Source organism: Phoca vitulina, unplaced genomic scaffold, assembly GCF_004348235.1.
Source record: "Phoca vitulina isolate PV1807 unplaced genomic scaffold, GSC_HSeal_1.0 scaffold40, whole genome shotgun sequence".
Taxonomy (NCBI): domain Eukaryota; kingdom Metazoa; phylum Chordata; class Mammalia; order Carnivora; family Phocidae; genus Phoca; species Phoca vitulina.
In genome coordinates, this window is record NW_022589743.1 from 20,917,310 (window position 1) to 20,940,282 (window position 22,973).

The following is a 22,973-nucleotide window of genomic DNA, read 5'->3' on the forward strand; positions in this document are numbered from 1 at the left end:
GGGAGTGTGAAAAGGCAAAGGATGCTGTAGACTGGCTTACTTTTCAGTGGATTTGGTTTTGTTTGTTCTGTGCCTAAAATTTGTGGTACTGGGCAATTTCTTCATGTATTTAAAATAAAACATTCTCGTGTTCATGAATTGGAAAAGTCAGTTTGGTTAATATGCATGTTCTTTCCAAGTTGAGCTCTATATTCAATGTAATCCCAATCAAAAACCCAGCAGGGTTTTGTATATATGTGTGTGAGGAAGTTGACAAACATTCTAAAGTTTGTGGAATTGGAAAAGACCTAAAATACTCAAGACAGTCTTGACGAAGTTGAACAAAGTCTATTTCACAACAGATACATAAATTAATCCAAAAGAGATTGTAGATTTAAATGTGAAAGATAAAATAATAAAGCTTCTGTAATAAAACATAGGAAAATATCTTCGTGACTTTGAGATAAGCAAAGATTTTTAATGAGACAAGTAAAATTAACTATTTTATTTATTTGTTTGTTTTTTGAGGGGGGAGCACAGGAAGAGGGAGAGGGAATCTTAAGCAGTCTCCACACTCAGCGTGAAGCCTCACGTGGGGCTTGGTCTCATGACCCTGTGATCATGACCTGAGCCTAAATCAAGTTTAACTGACTGAGCCACCCTGGCACTCCAAGCATTACTATTTAAAAAAAAAAAAAATTGCTAAACTGGACAGCTTTTAACCTTAAGAATTAATGCTCATCAAAAGTTAAGAGAATGAAAGGACAGGCCTCAGACATATATTCAACAAAAAACTTGTTTCCAGAATATATTATGTGATAGACAATTATAAATATTTAGCATTTGAAGAAGACCATTAGAAGTAAATATTTTACTTGACATTTTTTGAACTGTGAATTCTATATCTAAACATCATATATCTTATAAAGAGCTTCTACAACAAGAACTTTTGCCCATTAGTAAAAGACTCAGGAATTTGACAAAAGAGGATAACTAAATGGCTAATAAGCATATGACAAAGTGCTCAAAGTCATCAGAGAAAGGTAAATTAAAAGCATAATGAGATAATAATATACCCACCAGAATGGCTAAAATCAAAAAGACTGACAATACCTACTGTTGACAAGAATGCACATTAACCGAAGACTTTAAAATTGCTGGTAAGAGTGTAAATTTGTAAAACCACTTAGGAAAACTGGTAGTTTCTACTAAAGCTAAATACACACCTACCCAGTGATCCAGCAGTTGTACTCCTTGGTATACTCAAGACAAATCATATATCCACCAAAAGACATGTACAAGAGTGTTCATGGCTGCTTTATTCGTAATACCTAGAAATTGGAAACAACCGAAATGTCTGCCAGCAGTACTCTGGTTAAGTACATTGTGTTATAGTCCATTCACATGATGGTATACTACACACCAATAAAAAGGATGAACCACTGATCCACATATCAACAGGGATGAATCTCATAGGCATAACAGTAAAGGAAAAAAGTCATACACAAAAGACTTCATTCTTTATGATTCAATTTGTATAAAGTTCAAGGACAGGCAAAACAAATCTGTGGTGATGGAAATGAGAATAGTGATGACCTCTGAGCAGGGATGGGTTTTGACCAGAAAGGGACAAGGGGACCTTCTGGGGTGTTGAAATGCTTAACTTCTTGATCTAGATGTTAACCATGGAGTAAAAAATCATCATATTATATACTTTGTGTAAAAATTAATCAAATTACACACTTGGCATACTTTTTACAACTCTATTAAAAATAAGAGTAATTACATAGTCTCTACTTTAAGGAACTTAAAATCTGTTGGGGAGTAAGATTGGGGAAGGGGTAGCTCCTTTGCTAAACATGGGATTTAATTGGATTTTATGAACAGTTAAATTTCTAGTTTTTATATTTAGGATTGTTTACAGTAGTTGTTTCATTGATAAAGAGGTAAGAAAAAAGAAGCCAGTTTTGCACTGTGTAACCAGTTTATAGTGAATCTTAAAATCACAGAGGTTAAAATTCTAAAAAAACAGCCACCATAATGGGCTTTTGTCCAGTTCTTAAAAGATTTGAGAAATGTGCTGAGACACTGTTTGGTAATGACCATTACTTACAGAAGTATTTTAGTTCATTTTTTTAATTAGACAAGTCTGCTTGCTTTTTGTGTGTTTGAGATCCTTTGAAGAGTTGGTGGTATTTGGGGATACTTTGACTCCTTACAAGTCAAAGTCTTTACAAGAGTCCTCCTATTTACATCATAAGGCTAATCTCACACACTCTATTCCCACAAATAATGGGGTTATAGAGGGAATCAGGCTATTTAAATAGGGAGTCAGGCATGAAGTCTGGAGTTTGAAACTGGTACTATTCCTTCTTACTTATTTACATCATTTCTGAGATTCCTGGATCATTTCTACTGATCTAAGCACTGTTTTTGCCCCCCTGAAAGCACTGTGGAATGCCATCCTCTGATAAACATTTTGAGATAAAATAACGGTAATATAAAATAAGAGGCATTTTAAAAATTCCAAGCAGAGTTTAAAATATTGTACCTTTGAAGCTAACAATCACAGATAAATGCTTTAGTGCAAATGTCTGACTCTGTTTTATTTGGCTTTTCTACAAAAAGCTTCATCAAATCTGGAATAAGAAAGCCTCATTCTTCATCAAGGTTTAAAATGTATGGTTGTCACTTTCTCTAGATAACCTTTAATTATAGCAGATAGATTTGAAGTGTAAAATAGCTTTGTCTAATGGACGCTGTCACTCATTGCATTCTGGTTTCCCCCAAGACAGGATGTATGTTGTTCAGATACAGAGTGGAGAGTCCGAAAGATGTCAAGTAAAACACTAATTTCTGTCTTCCTCAAACATCAAATATTCATGTTAAAAATTGTTCTATCGCATAATGAGAAATGAATTTGCATGAATTTGTGACACTAGCTAATTATAGGGTTTTAAATTTATAGAAATGAAATAATTTATCTTTTATATGATAAAAGTTATTTTTTGAAGAAACTGAAAAATCTGTTATCTTTCATTTATACCAAGATTCTAAGTATAAACATTTTAATTCAGAAAGGAAAGATCCAGGTTAAAGCATGTAAACTATTTTCAAACTTTTATATGTAACTGGTTTTAAAATGAGTAAAGACTTCTTCATTACAGGAGGTTTTAGTTTAATTTAGAATTTTAAATGCTTGGCTGAAAAAAAATGAGCAAAGGTTTTTCCACATGTAAATTGCAAGGGGAAAAGAAAAAGAGGAGAAATCTATATGTTACAACTTAAAACACAAATCAGCCATAATATGTAAATCTTATTTAGGTCCTGATTTAGACTAAAAAACTTTAAAAAAAGAAAAGAAAATTGGAAATTTCAGAATTGGATATTTGATGATATTAAAAAACATAAAATTTTTAGACTTGATAATTATATATTTTTAGTTTTTCTCTTTGGGGCATCTGGGTGGCTCAGTGGGTTAAGTGTCCAACTCTTGATCTCAGGGTTATGAGTTCAAGCCCCACATTATTTAAAAATAAATAAAAGTTTTCATCTTTTAGCAATACTTACTGATATATGGCTGAAATAAGTCTGGTATTTGCTTTAGAATTATATAGGGAGAATGGGGATATAGGTGCAATAAGAATGGCTATTTGTAGATTACTAAGACTGGGTTTTGATTACATGAGCATTCTTGATACTATTCTATCCACTTTTATATGTTTGAAGTTTTCCATAATAAAATTTTTTTTTCTTAAAAAAGCTAAAGATAGAAAATTTGAACTTGTTCCACACAGTTTATTTCCTGTTAAATAACTTCTTCCATATTCTTTGACCCTCACATTTCTTATTAGTTAGATAGGTTCAGATTCTTAAATGTGATATCATAGATGGGACTTTAAAGAATAGCTGGACAGCTGGTAGGGGAAGTAGGCCTATTTGTTACGTTTCAAAGGCAGAAGTGACTTTGTTAGTATTCTGCTTTTATAAAGGACTTGAATTTCAGATGCCTTAAAGTCTTCTTTCCACCCTGGTGACTTCCTTTTTTGTACTTGGAATAAAATCTAAAATGCTTAACAAAACTTAAAGAGATTTTATGTGATAATATCCCCTGCCTTCCTCTTCTACTTTATCCCAGTCTGTTTTCCTCCCACCCTGTCTGTTCCATAAGCACTGGCATTTCTGTTTCTAGAATTTGCCTGGTTCCTTCTTGCTTCAGTGCCTTTACAGTACCTACTCATTGCCTGACCAACTCCTATTCAGCCTTCAAGTCTTAGTGTTACTTCAGGGAAACTTTTTGTTCCCATTCCTCTTGACTTTTTCCCTTCAGATAATATACGTCCTAATTAGATAGTTGTGTAACTGCTTGTTTGTTTAATGCTTTCCTCTCTACTAGTCATGAGAGCAGGGATGGTGTCACTTTTGTTTATCAGTATAACCAGAGAGCGTACCACAGTGCTGGCCAGGGAGAATGTACTTGGTAAACATTTTTTGAACAGAGGAGTAGAGGAATGAATGGTAGGTGTGTCTCCTCGTGCTCTTAGAGCAACACTGATTGTTAAAAATAGGGCTTTCAACACACTTTGCATGCAGCGGTCTGGCAGCATGTAGTAGAACCCAACTGCCCCTCTCATTTTAGTTTAGATAGAATTGTCTTTTACATAGTAAGTTTACAAACCCATCTTAATGTTTAGGACTGTTTCTTGACTGATACATTTAGTTAATCTCAGTGGGCAGTTGTAACTAAGCCATAAATCATTAAAGAGTTAATAGTATTACTTGCATTTATGTCATATTTTGCTTCCTTTTTAGTTCTCTAAATTTGACTTTTTTTTTTTTCCTTTTCTCAGGTACTCTCTGCCCTTGACATACTCCAACCTCCACACATTGACTATTTTGAAGAAATGTATCCTAACCAGGGAATGTGAAAGAAGGGGACAATAATTTATTAATTTATTCTTCTAGCACCTTTTGGGGTTCATGCTTTAAGATGTATAAAATCTCATCCTTGCAGAGGTGGTTGAGTACCTGGAACCAGGTAATTTTGAAATCCCAAGTATCTGACAGAGAGCAATATTATCAATGTATCCTGAATTGTGATACCATAAAACAGGACTTTGGAGCACATATTTTACTTAACCTGCACACAGCCTTATGAGATAGGTTATTACCATCCGCATTTTGCAGATGAAACCAGTGAGGCAGCTATGTTGTATGGAACTCAAGAAAGTATTCTTGTTGCTATACAACAGCTGCCTATCAGTTAAGAGGATAATACCGCCCCTTTTTTCACCACTTGGGGTAAGGTGAAAATTAAAGAGATAATGTAAATCAAATCCCAAGTTCTTTGGAATAATGGTGATGGTGCTGGTAATAGTCATTACTTACATAAGTTTTTATCAGATGCCAGGCACAATTCTAAGTTATTTATACATACGAGTTTAATCTCTATAACAACCATCTGGGAAAGATACTGTGACTGTTCTCATTTTACAGAAGAGGAAATTGAGGCACAAAAGATTAAGACTTGACAAGATCACAGAGTTAGCAAGTATTGAGATTGAGGTTCAATTCCAGACGGTCTGACTCTGTGGTCTTTATTTCAACTCCTACATGATTCTCTCAGGATAGAGGCTTTAACATTATATTACTACTGTTAATATGTAAAAATAGTATGTTAGGTATCATGGATAATAAACTGTAAAATAATGCCTAGTATTAGCTCCTGGGACTATGCATGAAAATAAAAAATTGAGACATAGGTTAGCCCTAGGCAAAGCAGCACCATTTACCATTCTGCATTTAACTGGGTAAAACTTTAAGTGAAAGACAGGGAGTCCTAAATCATTGGATTCAGTGAGCTCATGACAGTATATTCACTCTAGGCTTTTTATTAACACTAGGCCTGTGACTTAGAATGGAAACCAATATGAAAGCAAGATAGTTTTTCAGACTTAGCAGTGAGATAAAAATCTCATTCTTACACAGGTGGTAGGTAATTCTATACTAGACAATTATCTTTGATAATTTCTTTAGTAACTGGGAACAATTAAGAGCTTCCCTAAGGGAAGGAGAATGGCTAAGCTGACTGGGGAATTGGGAAACGTTATAAGGTGATAGAATTGTCACTGATCAACACTGCTGGGATGTTGTGATCTGATAAACCTAAAGCTCTTGAATGCTATAATCCTCGGTGATAGTTTAACCCACGAATCTTTTTGGAATTAATAAAGGCTTAACTCAGTGGACTTGGGGTGCTCCAACCCTGCACTTTCCAGAGAAAGCTTCTGGCTGACAAGAGTGTCTTTCTATATTTGAGATCTTGGGCTTGGTCAGATGGTTCTTGACATACGGTTTTTTAAAAAGCACAGAATTACCCTAAGGATAGAAGAATTGAGAAAGTTCTTTTCTCCTCAACTATAGATCAGAAGTAACAACTGAGGAGAAAGCATTGATGATTCCATTTCATAGACTTCCTGAAAATTACCTAGGTTTTCACTGAAGAAGGGACTCGTGGGGGGCGCCTGGGTGGCTCAGTTGGTTAAGCAACTGCCTTCGGCTCAGGTCATGATCCTGGAGTCCCTGGATCGAGTCCCGCATCGGGCTCCCTGCTCAGCGAGGAGCCTGCTTCTCCCTCTGACCCTCCCCCCTCTCATGTACTCTCTCTCATTCTCGCTCTCTCAAATAAATAAATAAATCTTTAAAAAAAAAAAAAAAAAAAAGAAGGGACTCGTGGGAGTGGGGCCATACTTGTGTCATTCATCAGAAGTAACTTCCGGGGCGCCTGGGTGGCTCAGTCGTTAAGCGTCTGCCTTCGGCTCAGGTCATGATCCCAGGGTCCTGGGATCGAGCCCCACATCAGGGTCCCTGCTTGGCGGGAAGCCTGCTTCTCCCTCTCCCACTCCCCTGCTTGTGTTCCCTCTCTCACTGTGTCTCTCTCTGTCAAATAAATAAATAAAATCTTTAAAAAAAAAAGAAGTAACTTTCTACACTTTGCCAGGAGTCACCTTTATCCTTGTAGTTGGCCAGAAAGGAACCTACATATTAGAAGGCATTCCTATGAATGTGTAATGCTATTTCTACCTATTTGGAAATGACGTTGCTGACAACAAACCTTGAAATTAGAAGAAATCTTTATTAAATAAGAATTTTATTGTATTATAGGTTGTGTCAGGGGTCCCCAAGATTACCCTCAGCTTCCATGATTTGCTGAAGTAACTCACAGGATCCAGGAAAGGTGTTCTACCATGGCTACAGTTTATTACAGCAAAATGATACAGATTAAATCAGCAAAGGAAAGCGGTGCATAAGGCAGAGTCCAGGAGAAACCAGGTACAAAGTTCCACTTGGCCTCCCGGTAGATTTGCACAGATCTTGCTTAATTTTCCCAGCAACAATGTATGACAACACAGATAAATTTTGTCAACCAGGGAGGCTCACCTGAGCTTTAGTGTCCAGGGTTTTTATTGGAGGTCAGTCAGGTAGGCATAGAGCACCCACAGGGCTGACCTTAGCTACTCAAGTCTCTGGCCCTCCTCCTCTTTCCCCACCCAGAGGTTACTCTAATACAGCTCGCCCAAGGCCCCAGGCAAACAAAACCGGGTGTCACCATAAATCATACTGTTAGCATAAACTGTCTGATTTGACCAAAGCCCCAGGTATATTAAGACACTCTTATGAGGCAGGACATTGCAAGGGCTCAAAGGTTATTTCCCAGGAGTTGGTCCTGAGCCAGTCCTAAAGACTTTTGGAATGTGTAGGGTTTGGGTAACCTAGAGCTGCTGAGTTAACCCTTTATTGCACCTAGGCCATCTGTGAGGAAAGAATGTTTTCAAGTAAGATAATTAATTGGTGAATATGTTTATATTTAATAACTGCCAGATATATTTAGATTCTCTTCACTGAACACTTAGCTAATTTATAATATTCATTTTCTGTCTTATAGTTCAAGCATGAATTGTTTATATCAGGCATTAATTTTGTATACTTGGGTTTGTCATTCCTTTAAAAACTTTGTGTGCTTCTATAAGCTAGGAGTTCTCACTTATTATTAGTGACCATAATTGGAGTCTGGGAGATCCTTGATTGATTATTATTTCAAATACTTGCAGAGCAGAGGGAAAGTTAGCATCGTTATGGTTTAAAACTGTGAGTGGCATAGATAGTATAGTACCTGTTGGTGGCTGATTTCAGCCCATTTCATTAGTTAGCATTATGTTTCTATGAAATTCCTCTCCCCAAAATTGTTCATGAATGTTTAATTAAAAGTCTTTGCCATAAAATATTTGTAGAACCATCTGGTACATGATTTACTTAAATGTTTTACTTTCTTATTTAATTTTTTTACCTTCAGGTTTAAAAATTGACACCTGTTGTAATTAGATAGCTGCAGGAGAGTCTTTCAAACCTAAACCTTAATTATTATTCTTTTCTGTTGTATAATTTTTAGCTATATATAGAATCATGCACAGAAAAAAGGTGTTTTCCACTGGTTGTGCTATTTGGAAAACACTGAATCCTTTTAACATAAAAAGGAATTGTTCCTATAACTGCCCCAGGATTATAAACACTTTGTAGGAAGGCATGATTTAGCTTGGAGAACAGGATACTAAAAATTTGTGTTTTAGGATAGCTATTAAATGGAAATGTAAGAAGTGCCTTAATTACATATAAGCTCTGCCTTTGGTGATTCTTTTAATATCCTAAATAGGAGTTTTCTATGTCCTGTACTTTTTAATACAAATAAATTTGTTGTAGCCAAAGCAAAAACATTTTTCCCTCAGTTTCCCACTGAAAAATAAGAAAACTTACTACTAAAACATAAAAATATGGAAGATTAATAATATTTCAAGTTAGTACTTGATTTCAACTTAATGTATTATTCATCTGTGTTAGCAGCTCCCTCTGTAGTGTTTCAAGAACATGGCATACACATTATGCATGGTTTTAGACAGGGGCTTTTTTTTTTTTTAAATTGGAGGATTGTTGTGTCTTTGCAGATTTTAGAATGGATAATATTTTGAGTTTTAAATGTATGATCATGGAATTGTGCTTTGAAGAAACTTTTGAGGTCTGTTTGAGGCTCTGTCATTTTAGGTAAGTTCTAAGTATGTTGCTATTAGATCTAATGGATGTTCTAATAGTTGATAAAGGAATCAGTTCATAGGGTCAAAAATATATATCTTATTATTTAAGTCGTTAAAGGAAATAATCTTAAGTAACCTTCCATTATACATACAGTACCACATCATTGCACTTTTTTCTAAGATTTAAAAAACTGTACTGTTATATTACATATGTAACTGTTAGTACAGAAACATTTTAAAATCTCTTTACACTGATATAATAGTTGGCATCATTTTACAAAATCTGAGGTTTTTGAATGTTTAGATATAATCAGATGTACAATAAGAGTATAAGCATATAGTATCATGCAGTTAATCATACATTTTTTTTCCCTGAAACTGTAATAAAATGATTACATCGGTGCCCACCATCAATGGCTTGAGTTTTCAAAGACCATGCATCTTTAGATAGCTCCTTAAGCAACTTATAAAAAGACAGTATCTAGATTATAACTGTTTACAAATCTGCCTACAGGGTACAACAGATTTAGCAGGAGTCCGATATGGAAGGAGCAATAAATTCTACCCTGTTCTCTGTATATTGTAGCTTTTCTATTTTCATATTTTTAAAATCTAATGTATCAACCTGGAAAATATATTCCTTAATAATTAAGAAAAATTATTTTTTAACTGAAGTTTTAGCTGTTAAGGGATTACATTATTCATTTTGCACTCTGAGTTTCTGTTTGGAAAACTATGAAAATACTTTGGCACTTAGTCACGTTGAGCCTACTGAAATTTAACCCAAGAGAAACCAGCTGTAATTATTTGATTGAAAATCATTATTTATCATGCTTTAGTTAGGATACTGAATTCTGTACATAAACATGCCTTTTCTACTGGGATGCCTGCTGGATTGGAAATAAAAATTTGGCCTGCCTTGGGAAAAGTTTACTTTTAACTTGAAACATAATGAAACATGATCTTAGTAGTAGTACAGGTTTTCTGTACCAGAAGCAGTTACAGCCTAAAACCAGTGGAAATGAGAAGTCTAATGGGTGACTGCGTGTCCCGGTATGTCAGGACTCCTGGATTTTACCTAATGTCCTGTATAATTATTAATTAATAAGTTCCTCCTTTTACTTTCAGAAGTGTCCCTATAATAGGTTTGGCTTGTGCAGGCATTGTTTAAACAGGAGTCTCTTGTCATAAAGGCAGCAAGGGAACCTCCATCCCCATTTTGACCAGTTAGAGTCCTTGGTGAGCAGTAATGTAGTTTTGGGCTCCCCAGACGCAGTGGTTTAATTTTAACTGATAGTATTTGTATAGTATATTTTATAGCAACATTTTGTAATTTAAAGAATACACAATACATGATTATTTGGTGCTATGAAGCAGCTCTATAGGGATGCCTGGGTGGCTCAGTCAGTTAAAAGTCTGCATTTAGCTTGGGTCATGATCCCAGGGTTCTGGGATACAGTCCTGCGTCAGGCTCCTTGCTCAGTGGGGAACCTGCATCTCCCTCTGCCTCTCTCTCTCTCTCTCTGACACATGAATAAATGAAATCTTTAAAAAAAAAAAAGAAAGAAAGAAAATGAAAGAAACAGCTCTATACCCCTCAGGGAATCTTAGGAGTCCATGAATTGCTAAGAACAAACAAAATGAACTACATCTATACATACGTTAAGTGCACTCTTAACTCTCAATCAGACAGTACCAGCAAGGACCAGAAATCTACATCCTAGGAGCTTTGAAGAGTCCCATGTTGTTAGAATTTCCTCTTCATTTATTCTGTAAACATAAGCATCAACTATGTCACTAGAACCAGGAATTTTTTCTCTTTTGCTCACTGTTGTATTCCCAGCTTAGAACAGTGCCTAACATATAGTAGGTGCTACATAAATGTTTGCTAAATGAGTGAGTAAGATAGTCTCTGCCCTCCAGGTCTGTAATCTAGTGAGGGATACAATCCTATAAATAATAATTATAGGTTGGGAATCATAGCAACATAAAAGAATTAGCATATTCTGAGAGCATTAGGGGTCTGATTTTCACTCATTCCCATTTTAGTGTCCAAGGTGGATTACTTGAAAAGCATTTGATGATTTGAAACAAAAACAAAAACTGTTGCTTACCCACTCTCTACCAATTCTGACTCCTTACCCCTGAAGCCTAAGGCAGAAACACAGAGAAAGGCAAAACAAAGGAAAAGTTAGCAAAACAATACACCTGAATTCCTGACTTTAATTGCCATTTAGTCAGTATCTAGTCTGCCTTATTTATGCATTCAGCCAAACATTTAGCACTACTTTGTACATAACATTATACTAATCTCTGTGGAAGGTACAAAGACGAATTGTTCATTTGTTTAATTTTTTTTTCCATTTAATGTACCAGGCACTGTTCTAAATACCTGACTCTTATCTCCATTTTACAGATGAAGAAACTATAGCTCAGAGAGGTAAATAACTCATCCAAGGTCACTTAGAAATGACAGAGCTGGGATTTGAACCCATGTTCAAATCAAAGAGCACTGGACCAGGACTGCTCTTAACTCCCTGCTGCCTCTTAGTGCTTTCCTTAAAAAAAAAAAAAAAAAAATACAGTCTGAGGAGTGAGATAAGATGTAAAGAAGAAACCTTCATATATATATATATATATATATATATATATATATATATATATGGTAGGAAGTGCCAAAAGAATATGGGCAGGTGGTATGGAACTTGAAAAGAAGGAGAGATTGCTTCAGGCAGAAAAAAACAGTAAGACTTCATGAAGAAAATGACATTTCAGCTGAGTGTTTAAAGATCAGGAGGATGTGGATTGAGGAGGATGGATATTCCAGATGGTGAGACTAAGTATCAAGAGCACCTTTTAGGGAATGGCAGATCATCCATTTGGCTAGAGTTTAGCATGCATGGATAATGAGAAATTAAGCTAGTTGGAGCAAATCATGGAGGGCCTTGAATGTTAAACTAAGAAAATTCATCTTTATTCAGTAGGCATTTGAAGGCACAATGAGAGATTTTTGTGATGAGGAATGACAGAATCAGAAGTGTCCTTTATAAACTTAACAAAGAGTTTCTGTTTGGGCTGATGAGAATGTTCTAGAATTAGTGGTGATAGTTGCACAACATTGTGAATGTACATAATGCCACTGAATTTTACATGTTAAAATGGTAAATTTTATGTTTTGTGTAGAGGCCACTTTTAGACAACAGGCTTGAGCAATGGAAACTTGATCAAGGTCAAAGGGCCCACAGCGACCACCTGGCTGAATACAGACAGGCCCACCAGGCAACCCACCTTAAGATATCCATTGGCCCCATGGGGTGCCTGGGTGGCTCAGTCGTTAAGCGTCTGCCTTCGGCTCAGGTCATGATCCCAGGGTCCTGGGATCGAGCCCCACATCGGGCTCCCTGCTCCGCGGGAAGCCTGCTTCTCCCTCTCCAACTCCCCCTGCTTCTCCCGCTCCCACTCCCCCTGCTTGTGTTCCCTCTCTCGCTGTGTCTCTCTCTGTCAAATAAATAAATAAAATCTTAAAAAAAAAAAAAAAAAAGATATCCATTGGCCCTAACTGACCAATGGGCTACTTATAACCAGGCACAATTACCAAGAAAGGGAAAATTCCATACATCCCCATACTTCCTCACCTTCCCACTTTAAATAGAGCCCCTACTAACTGCTTCTGCAGACAGTCTTGTTTGCTGTCCAGCCCTGCCACTACCTTGCAGTGTATTCAATAAACTTACGTTTATTATTCTCCCTTGTTCTGCCTTGGGTGAATCTTTTCATTGCCCGCGCCACCGGCTTCTACCCGATCATTGTCCCACATGTGGGGGCTGCATCTGATGGAGAGAGACACCACATTATGTTACATTTTACCACAACTAAAAAAGAAAAAACCCTTAAAAAGGATCCAACTCTTAGGGCTGAGAGGCAGCGACTGTTGTGCAGACCAAGAAAGTTGAGCAGAAGGATTTTTGGCAATTGATTGGGACCTCTTTAGCCATGTACTCAACAGCCTGGGCTTTGATGTTGATGGCTGGTTGGGTATTCACAGAGGCAGGACAAGAAAATGAAAAAATTGGGAGGGGGCTCCCTAGACCCTCACAGAATGGCTGGCCGCATTGGTACAGAAGCAGTTAACATCAGAAGAGGACTTGGTGTACTCCGAGAAAGGAGAGGCGAGATCCAAAGACAGATGTTGCGGTGATAGCAAGCAAGCAAGAGTAGTAGTGTGGTTAGAATTTGGAGATTGTGTTCAAAGAAAGGAATTTGTAGTTAGAACAAGTTGTAATCATTTCAAGATAGAAAGTAGAGCCATGCTTTAAGGTAGATGAAGTAGAATAATAACGAAGGTCCTTAGAGTTCAGACAGTTGAGAAATTGAGAGAGAGAGATTCTTTATCCTGGTTGCACATTAAAATCACCTAAGGAGCTTTTTAAAAAAATACAAATGCTCAAACCCTACATTCTGATTTAATTGGAGTTTGGTCCTAGGTATCAATAAGAATTTTTTGAAAAGTTCTCCCCAGTGATCTGAATGTGCCCTCAGCGTTGGGATCCACTAGGCTAAAGCCACCAGAACAATTATCAGCATGAAAGTTGGAAGTTACCAGTGACCACCTAAGGGACTTCAAATAGCAAATGTGAACCAGCTGTTTGTGTCATCTAGCTAAGATCTGGATTGTTGTAAAGGCTGCTAGAAAAGACAAGGATAAGAGACTGTGGAATTAGTTTCTGGGGGGTTTTTTTGGTTTTCTTTTTTTTTTTTTTTTTTTTTTTTTTGAGGTCTTTTGAGCATTAGCAGTGGGACCAACCATAGCCTGGAAAAGGAGAGGAGATGGAAGCAGGTTACTCTGTCTCCACTTGTTAGCTCTTTACATCAAGACTGTTCCTCAGAATCATGTCAGTGTTCTTCATGTAATTATCATAAATGCTTTTTGATGACCAAATTAACTGTGATTGATCTACCAATCTTTAAAAACTTGACATAATTCATCTTCTGTTTAGGCTTTAAGAAAGTTAAAATATATTCTATTTTAGGCAAAAAGTTCCAACTTTATTTTCATTCTGACACAACAGTGGAAAGGATTTAAAGTGAAATATCAGAAGTTTAAGGCTATGTGTGTCTTTGACTTGGAGCCTTGAACTAATCACCCAAAATCTCTGCTTCATTCATTCTTTGACTTTTTAAACATGATTAAAAGAGATAATTACTTTATGTCCAATTCCATTCATTTAGCTGATTTTCCAGAGTGAGCATGAACTAGGAATCAAGAATGTGCTGTTCCCTCAGGTAATTTCAGCTCCCATAGGCTTCCCTAGTGAGAGAATTTCACCAAACTGAGCATGATGCTGTTGAGAGAGGTAGTTTTATATAGTATGACCCCTTAACAAGAGCCAGCTGTTTCCTATGGGGTTCAGTCAAAGAAACGGCACTCTGCTTCAATGCCAAACACAATACTGTTGAATTTAATGTGAATTTGACATGTCTCCAACATGGTATCTTCCCAGATGACTTTTTGTGATACTCAGTGTTCATTTTATGCCTAACTTTAGAACTTTACCCTCAGGACAGAGGTACTAGCAGGTAGTATGAAGTATAATGGCCATTGTTGTTATCCTTAAGGGGTTCATGGTTCAATTGGGGATGATTGATGATTTTCAAATAATTATAATACTAGAGTAATCAGTTTAACACTAGAGATATTAACCAGATTTCCTTAAGCAGAAAAAAACTGCTCTGTCCATCTCTCCTTCCCAAAAAAGAGTTTGGAAGACTTATCTAGTACTTAAAGTTTTCATAGAATAAAATATTTTCTCTAGTCCTTCCTTATACAAGCCATACAAGATCAATGATCTTATTAGTAGGATAAATTATATTTTCAGTAGTTCCAGTTGTATTTTTATTTTCCCACAGAGTTTTAGGAAGTATCTGATTTCGTGTTTATGGGTCCATGTAACTTTCTGCATAGCTGTTCTGATTAAATGGTGTGGAACAGTGCTAATAGGTGGCACATCTAAGTGTCTATTAGATCATTCATTACATAAATGTTAGAAAGTGGGCACTCTGAACAAATGAAAAAGGCAGATCTTTACATCTTTTTAAAGATATAATTGACATATAACAAACTTTCTATCTTGACAGAGAGATAGACCCCTTTAAATGGACCACCATTTTATTTCATCTCTTCTTACTGCCATAAAAAGTGCTCAGACTTCGGGGGTGGGAGGATGGGTTAGCCTGGTGATGGGTATTGAGGAGGGCACGTTCTGCATGGAGCACTGGGTGTTATGCACAAACAATGAATCATGGAACACTATATATAAAACTAATGATGTAATGTATGGGGATTAACATAACAATAAAAAATTTAAAAAAAAAAGTGCTCAGACTTCTCTGATAGACCTCTCCTAGATTCTTTTTTCTTATAGATTTTTGTTCTCTGTATATTTTGAATCCTCCCTGCCCTTCATAACTGGTTCATTTTAATAACTTTGTCTTTTAAAATCCTTAACCAAAAATGAATTTCATTGGTGATGGGTAGCGCTGGGTAGGTAAGAGAGCATCTGTAGCTTGTCATATTGAGAGACTTGTCTTCCCTTCAGAGCTGTTTGTGCTTGTTTATACCATTGATAGCAATCTGCTCTCAGGTTTTAATGACATCATTCTTGGAGCTTTACAATAGATCAGACTGGAGTAAATTGCTCTCAAATTCTGTTGGGCAGGAGGATATTTGAAACCAGATTGTCTGGACAGAGAAGTAAGTTTTTTAGACCCGTTAAGAAAGGTTGGTGGGTCTAATTTGAAGGCTCACTGTCCTTAGAGAAAGTATTAAGATTTGTTATAATGACAGTAAGAAGCATTTTATATGATTGATACGTGCATTTATCCTCTGAATGGATTAAGAGGTGATTGAAGAATTTGCCCTTTCTCTTCGTGAATTAAAAAAACTAGAGAAGTAAAATGTTTCTAATCTAGGTGAAGGCTCTTCTTTCAAATATCTTTTTTAATATTTAGAAAAAATAGTGACTATTCCAATCATTTCTTTTGGTGTCTGTTTCTGGGCCCTTGGTCTCTCTTTTTTTGTGTATGTGCATTTGCTTTGGAGGGTTATGATGGTGGGAAATTAGTAATCACCAAACTCTACCATCTCCACAGAGCTTGCCTTTGCCTTCTTCAGGACATTTTGGAAAGAAGAGAGCTGAGGTTTGAAGTAATCTCTTTTTCTCTAGGATGCTCTTTCTGTTTTATTGCATGTGTGTTCATAGCTTTAGTGACAAGGAATCAGCCAACAGAACCTTCTGGGCTATGACAGAGTATGTAGAATAAAGTATGTATTATGTATCTTTCCAGTGATTTTCCCTTTTTTTCTGGTGATAGAATTGATTTTTTTAATTAGTTTTCAAATTGCAAATTAAAGGTAGTTTTAATTTTTAAATTTTTGACATTCTATATACAACAGATTAATTGCCTTAAAAAATAAAAGGAATTTGCCATTGCCTGGGAAAGAGATTGTTGTATTCAAACATTTTAACAACATGACCTTTTATTCCATTGATTTCTGTAGAGAAGCACAGGCATGCTTCAGAAAAGGTCAGTGATTCTAATTGAAGCACACACTGATTTTTTTTCCTAGTTGCAAAGGCGCCCATGCTTTTTGTTGCAAAGAAGATGATGAGATTTAGGGCTGACCATTTGTTACAAGAGAAAGTAATTCTCTCTGTGATGCATTGCTGTTTTTCTTCCACATGGAAAGCATTGTTTGAAATCAACAATATCCATAAACCAGATTTTCATTATCCATGCTATTTAATGCCCTCATTTTTATTTCAGAGGCAGTTACATATCTGAGATCTAGGTTGAAATTTCCCTCCTCTATGGACCTGATTTTGGGGGAAAAAAAGATTTGAGTCTATTAAAAGTCTCACATATTTATGGTTGTGAGATTTTCTTCTTTCAAATAGAAATAGCAAGATTTCAGAATTAATGCTTAATGTGGGTTTAAGCATGTTTTCATTGTCATTCTTGGACTTTTCATATAAGAGAATTCATGGCTGGAGGAGCCAGACATGATAATCCGCATATTATAATTTATTAAACCACAAATTCGCTGTGTCCTTTTGGAGAAATCACCTGGCTCATATTTGTTCCAGCATGTATCACACAAAGATAAAGACTCTAAAAAAAAAAGATTGTAGAACTTTTGACCAATATGACACCTACTTGATAAATATTTAATACCGCAAGATTTCTTTTTGGTCTGGCTTAGTGTTGGTTTTTGTCCAGTATGCAACTGGAAGAAAGAATGATCCAGTTTTCATTATCTGAAGTCAGTAAAGACTGTTTAAGGATTAAAATTGTGTTTGCAAAGCTTTCTGTCCATATTCATTCTGTAGGAAATAATTTGATACAACAAATTCTCCATTTTCTTCTCCCAATCCAGCTAAACCAGTTAAATACGCTTATTTTGCTATCATATCATTAATAATTTTTCATACAAAATCAATTGCTCATTGCACATAAAACATTAAATGTGTTCACTTGAGCAGGCAGGTCAAACCACTGTAGTTCTGAACTGCAGATGGTGTAGAGTTTTTGAACCTGATAAGTAGTCTTTTACATAAGACCATATCACAGATTTTCACATTTATACGCAACTTGAGCTGTCCAGGATGATTAGCTCTCCATTATTAAACTGTTCATTTAGCAGTGCTTTTTTATGACATATTTGCACAACACCTTAGCATTAGTAAACATTCCTAATAGCTTATAAATTGCCCCAGTATTTACTGATAATAGAAGCTGTGTAATGAATCGGTTTTATTCTTTATCTTTTGTCTGAGAGGTGGGAATGATCTAAGTCAGAGACTGTTTGGCAGGGCTGAATATGGGAATGTGGAATATTGACCTTCATCCCATATACTTGTTATATTTGGAAACTGACTAGAGAATGTCTCCATTTCTTCCCCCTACAAAGCTTTGATGGCTCCCTCAATACTAGATACTAGAGCCTAAATTGATATTCTTGATATTAGAGCACTCTAAAATCAGTGCCCTTCTCCATTCTTCTGCCTGCCATACTCATCATCCCTTAGTTCTGCTGCCGGACAGTAGCAGTCTTGAGTTTAATTACTTACTATCACATCATGAAGTAACAACAGGGGTCCTCATCCTCTGTTTATTTCAGGGCCTACCTAGTCAGCATTCTAGCTTGACGTAATAGAAAATCTGTTGTAGTGGCAAAGAGCATGGAGTCTGGAGCCAGACTACCTAGATTTTAATTCCAGCTTTGCTTCTTACTACCTATGTAACTTTGTGATCTTATTACCTGTTACCTCTCTGTGCCTCAATTTCCTGGTTAATAAAACGAGAATAATAATGGCACCTACATCATAGAGTTATTTTGAGGATTAGATTGGTATAGATTAACAGACTGACTTAGAACAGTGCCTGGCAATTAATAAGTGCTATAAAAGTAGTAGGGGAAGGCCTTATAGAAGAGCTAGAACTTACTGAAGCTGAAAGACGGTAGGAATTCCTATGAATTTTCTGATGCAAACAAAATGTGTCAGGCCGACTACTACCTACCTACAGATGGCATTAGCAAGTACCTGTCACAAACAAATGGACGTTCATAATGACCTATCATTAACAAACATAGCCTGTTTTTAGAGAGAATTTTTATTTTTTAAATAAGCTGTGAACTGTTAATGAGGAGTGGGTTGTAAACCTCAGTACCTCGTGTTTACTTACCTGGTCTCCTCTTCCCACGTACAACTCACTGGCACCTCCAAGACTTCCATCCAGACTGAATCCATATGTGTTTCTTAGTGCTTTCTCCAGTAACTCTCCCAAACCTTTCCTATTAATTAGAAAGATAGGACATAATTTCCTGCTTCAGCCCACCGTCCCAAGAACCATTCCCTTTCTTATGCCCCATGGTTACGTCTTCTAGTAGTGTCCCTTCCTGCCTGCATACAGATTACCCAGGCTTTGGTTTATTAGCAAATCCTGAGGTTGTTTTAAAGAACTGTTTAAAATTCCAACTCACAGTTGGAATTTTTTTCCCTCTGCTTTGAAGAGAATCACTATAGATAGAGCAACTTATTCACACCAGCTCTCTAAAACACCTGTGTTCCAGGTGAAGCAAAAAAAAAGGCTTGAATCTAGTCTTTTCACCTCTCCATTAAAAAATAAATATGTCTCGGGCACCTGGGTGGCTCAGTTGGTTAAGCGACTGCCTTCGGCTCAGGTCATGATCCTGGAGTCCCGGGATCGAGTCCCGCATCGGGCTCCCTGCTCAGCAGGGAGTCTGCTTCTCCCTCTGACCCTCCCCCCCTCTCATGTGCTTTCTCTCTCTCTCTCTCTCAAATAAATAAATAAAATCTTTAAAAAAAAAAAAAATAAATAAATAAATAAAAAATAAATATGTCTCTAAAACTTCCCAGCTGTGGGAATGAAATGCTGTCAGGCCTCCCAACTATTATTGGATCACAACAAAGCCACACCTAATTTGAGCTGTTGAGAAGCCTCATAACCCCATTGTCCTTTTCCTGAACTGCTTAAACTTCTGGTTAACCTTCTGATTATTAGCCTCTTGACATATTTAATTCAGGTGTGAGAATTTAGGGACACTCATAGGACCATTTATTTGATCTTTTTGGATATCCCACTGTTCTGACTTTATTTCTCTTTTTTAAGGTTGGTAGATACTAGGAGGCATGTATTACATGGAGACCCAAAGGTTTCAGAAGCCACTAAATATATCAAACCTGCCTTAATTGGAGGATGTGGGGAAGCAGTGGGGCTTTTAGTCACTTCATAGACCAGCTGAGACTCCTGCTACCAACTCAGTTTATCTGAGAGCAGTACTTCAGGGAACTACAATAGAGCACACTAGCACAAATCTGTATTTTAGCCAGATAAAATTTATTTATGTACTACTTAGTATATCGGTTTGCTCTCTGCATACTATATGAATATCATCATTAAATATTAAGAGCACTGATTTGTGCGGTTGGTAATGGATTTAATAATTATCTGTTTAATTGATAGTCTTTTCCTTTTACTGGTACATCACTTAAAGGTGGTGGGAGAGGGCGCCTGGGTGGCTCAGTTGGTTGAGCGACTGCCTTCGGCTCAGGTGATCCTGGAGTCCTGGGATCCGAGTCCCACATCGGGCTCCCTGCTCAGCAGGGAGTCTGCTTCTCCCTCTGACCCTCCCCCCTCTCATCTGCTCTCTCTCTCTCTCATTCTCTCTCTCAAATAAATAAAATCTTTAAAAAAAAAAAAAGGTGGTGGGAGAACCAGATGATAGAAAATAGGATTAGGTTGAAGTGGCTTTTTTCCAAAGGAAGTACTTTATCCATGAGCTGAGCAGTTTTGTTTTGCATGTGTTTGTTTTTATTGTTTTGGATATGTAGAATACTAATCAGTTACTAATTTTTACCACCCTGAGCTCAAGACGGAGAAACCCATTAGGTTACTAGAAGCCCTTTACCAGAACCAGGGTCCCTGTGTGGTGGTTCTCAAAAGTCTCACAGAGATTAGCACTTCTATAATTGTTCCCTTGAGTTTCCAATCTGTCCAAAACCAACCCTAGGTCTCTCTCAAAAATAATATGCCCTGTAGAAAACTTTTCTTGATCTAAAAAGGGTTTTATGTCCTAATATGAAGGAATGTGACTATCATTGATGTACTGTTTGGTGCCAAAAAGAACCACAAGGCCCCATTTAATAAGTAAAATTTTCTTCTTTAGCAATGATAGCCTTTAGAGGTTGCCTTAATCTTTCCTTTAACGATCAGTAACTTAAAGGATCTTTTTAAACTGGTTGCCTATTTTGTGTTTTTTTGTACTTGCATTCTTTTGGCTTTTTCTTCAGGGAGGGGGAAATGTTGGGAAAAATAAGAACACAGTCATACATTTTGGCAGAAGAATGGACTTTGATGTTAGGCATTCCTGAGTTCATATCCTTATTTCCCCTTCTCCCATTAGCTTTTTGACCTTCAAAAAGTTACTTGTTACTCTTCCTTGAACCTCAGTTTTCTCTGTGATAAATGGAGATATTTTTCTTTGAAGGACTGTTGCAAGGAATAAGTGAATTTGTGTATGTAGTACATTTGGCACAGTGCCTGGCTTATTGATATTTAATAAATTCAGTACCCTTCCTCTCTCCCATCACAATGATGATGATAGCAGCTAACAAGTAATCCTTGTTCCCTATGTCCCAGGCATTTATATATGATTCATACACAACATCTAAACCCTGGCAGTAACCCTGTGTGGTAGATATCATTGTGCCTATTTTATAAACGCAGAAAGAAACTCAGAGAAGTTATTTAACTTGCGCAATGTAATCAAGCTAGTAAGTAGCAGTTGAGATTTTTAACCTGGCCTTTCATTCTAAAGCCTACACCACACTGCCTCCCACTGCCTAAATTCGTTTAACTCCTCATATTTAAAAACCAGCTTCTTGGTCTTCGCTTCTGAGGTAGAATTATTTCCTTCGCCATTTTCCCCGAAGTTTACTTTATCTTTTGAAAGACAGAGCACAAGTTAAGAACAAAGGCCAGGATCTTGCGTTTGCTCTGCTGCATACTAGCTGTGACCTTTGGTTGGTTCCTTTACCTCTCTAAACCTCTTGGCTTGTTTGTATAATGGAACCAGAATAGTACTTCTTAGAGTAATTAACAGTGCATGAGGCTAAGTAAATTTAAAGCTGGATGCTTAATCTATAGAAAAGTCTCAGTAAATATCAGCACTTTTTTTTTTTTTAAAGATTTTATTTATTCATTTCAGACACAGAGATACAGAGAGAGAGAGAGAGCATGAGCAGGGGGAGAGGCAGAGGGAGAGGGAGAAGCGAGCTCCACGCTGAGCCAGGAGCCTGATGTGGGGCTCGATCCCAGGACCCTGGGATCATGACCTGAGCCGAAGGCAGACGCTTAACCATCTGAGCCACCCAGGCACCCCTATCAGCACTTTTTTTGTCAGTAAATATTTTTCTTTTCCAGTCAAGCTTCTGTGGCCATGTACAGTACATTAAAATCTTTTTGCTTCCTTGTTTTCTGTACTTGATTTTTACGTATCAATCTCAGTCTTTTCTAACCTCTTGAATGTTGCCTTGCCTTCATCCATCTTTTTTCACTGTTTTGTCATTGAGTTAGCATGCTCTCTACACCCACTTGGTGCCCAGTCGGTATTTATGGATGCTAATGATGATGGTTACACAAAGATGGTGCTGGCACCAGCCCTGCAGCCTCTAAGACTGCTTTGAATAATCATGACTTCCTAAAAACAGAAAAGGAGTCAATCATCTTACTCATAATTGAAGGTCAGAATCTGGTGTCAGCATTTGTTTCTGTGGTGATTGTGTAGCTTTTTCTGCAGAATTACCTTTGACAGAGTAGTCAGGTTTTCTGGCATGAGGCTGATTATGATGCATTCTTACATTACTTCCTAAAAATAGATGCAGCATCGTAGAGGTGAGTTAAGCAAATACTGATCATAGTACAGATTTGTTTTAATTGGAGGAAGGGGTCAGGGGAGGCTTACCATTGAGGGTATGGTAGGCTGCCAGGCTCTAGATAGTTTCCTAGTCTTCTTGCCCATAATCATTTTTGCATCAAAGAAAATTGTGCAAAACTGGTTTTAATCTTAAATACTTCTCTTTTCTCTGCCTTTCCGGTATCTCTAATATAGTCCCACCTCATTTCTTTGATCCTTAGAAGATTCCTTTTTTTTTTTTTGCTTTTTTTCCTGCTTCAGTCTCTGTCCTTCATGAACACATTTTCATCCTCAGCAACTTTTGTAGAATTCTAGCAGGGCGTCCTGTGTACTATATTTGGGCACTATGCACTAAAAATTCTGCTAATGACACTGATGTGCATTATTCTAAAGAATGTCATGATGTTAAG

At 36.9% G+C, this 22,973-nt stretch overlaps 1 protein-coding gene across 1 annotated transcript in view; it reads left to right on the top strand.

The window, feature by feature from the left end:
• The window catches only part of NLK (nemo like kinase), a 175,538-nt gene that overhangs the window by 109,531 nt on the left and 43,034 nt on the right, over positions 1-22,973 (top strand). Inside the window, exon 3 of the mRNA XM_032428972.1 lies at positions 4,830-4,885. Within this exon, the coding sequence (XP_032284863.1) occupies positions 4,830-4,885 (56 nt within the window). The remainder of the gene's footprint in view (positions 1-4,829; positions 4,886-22,973) is intronic.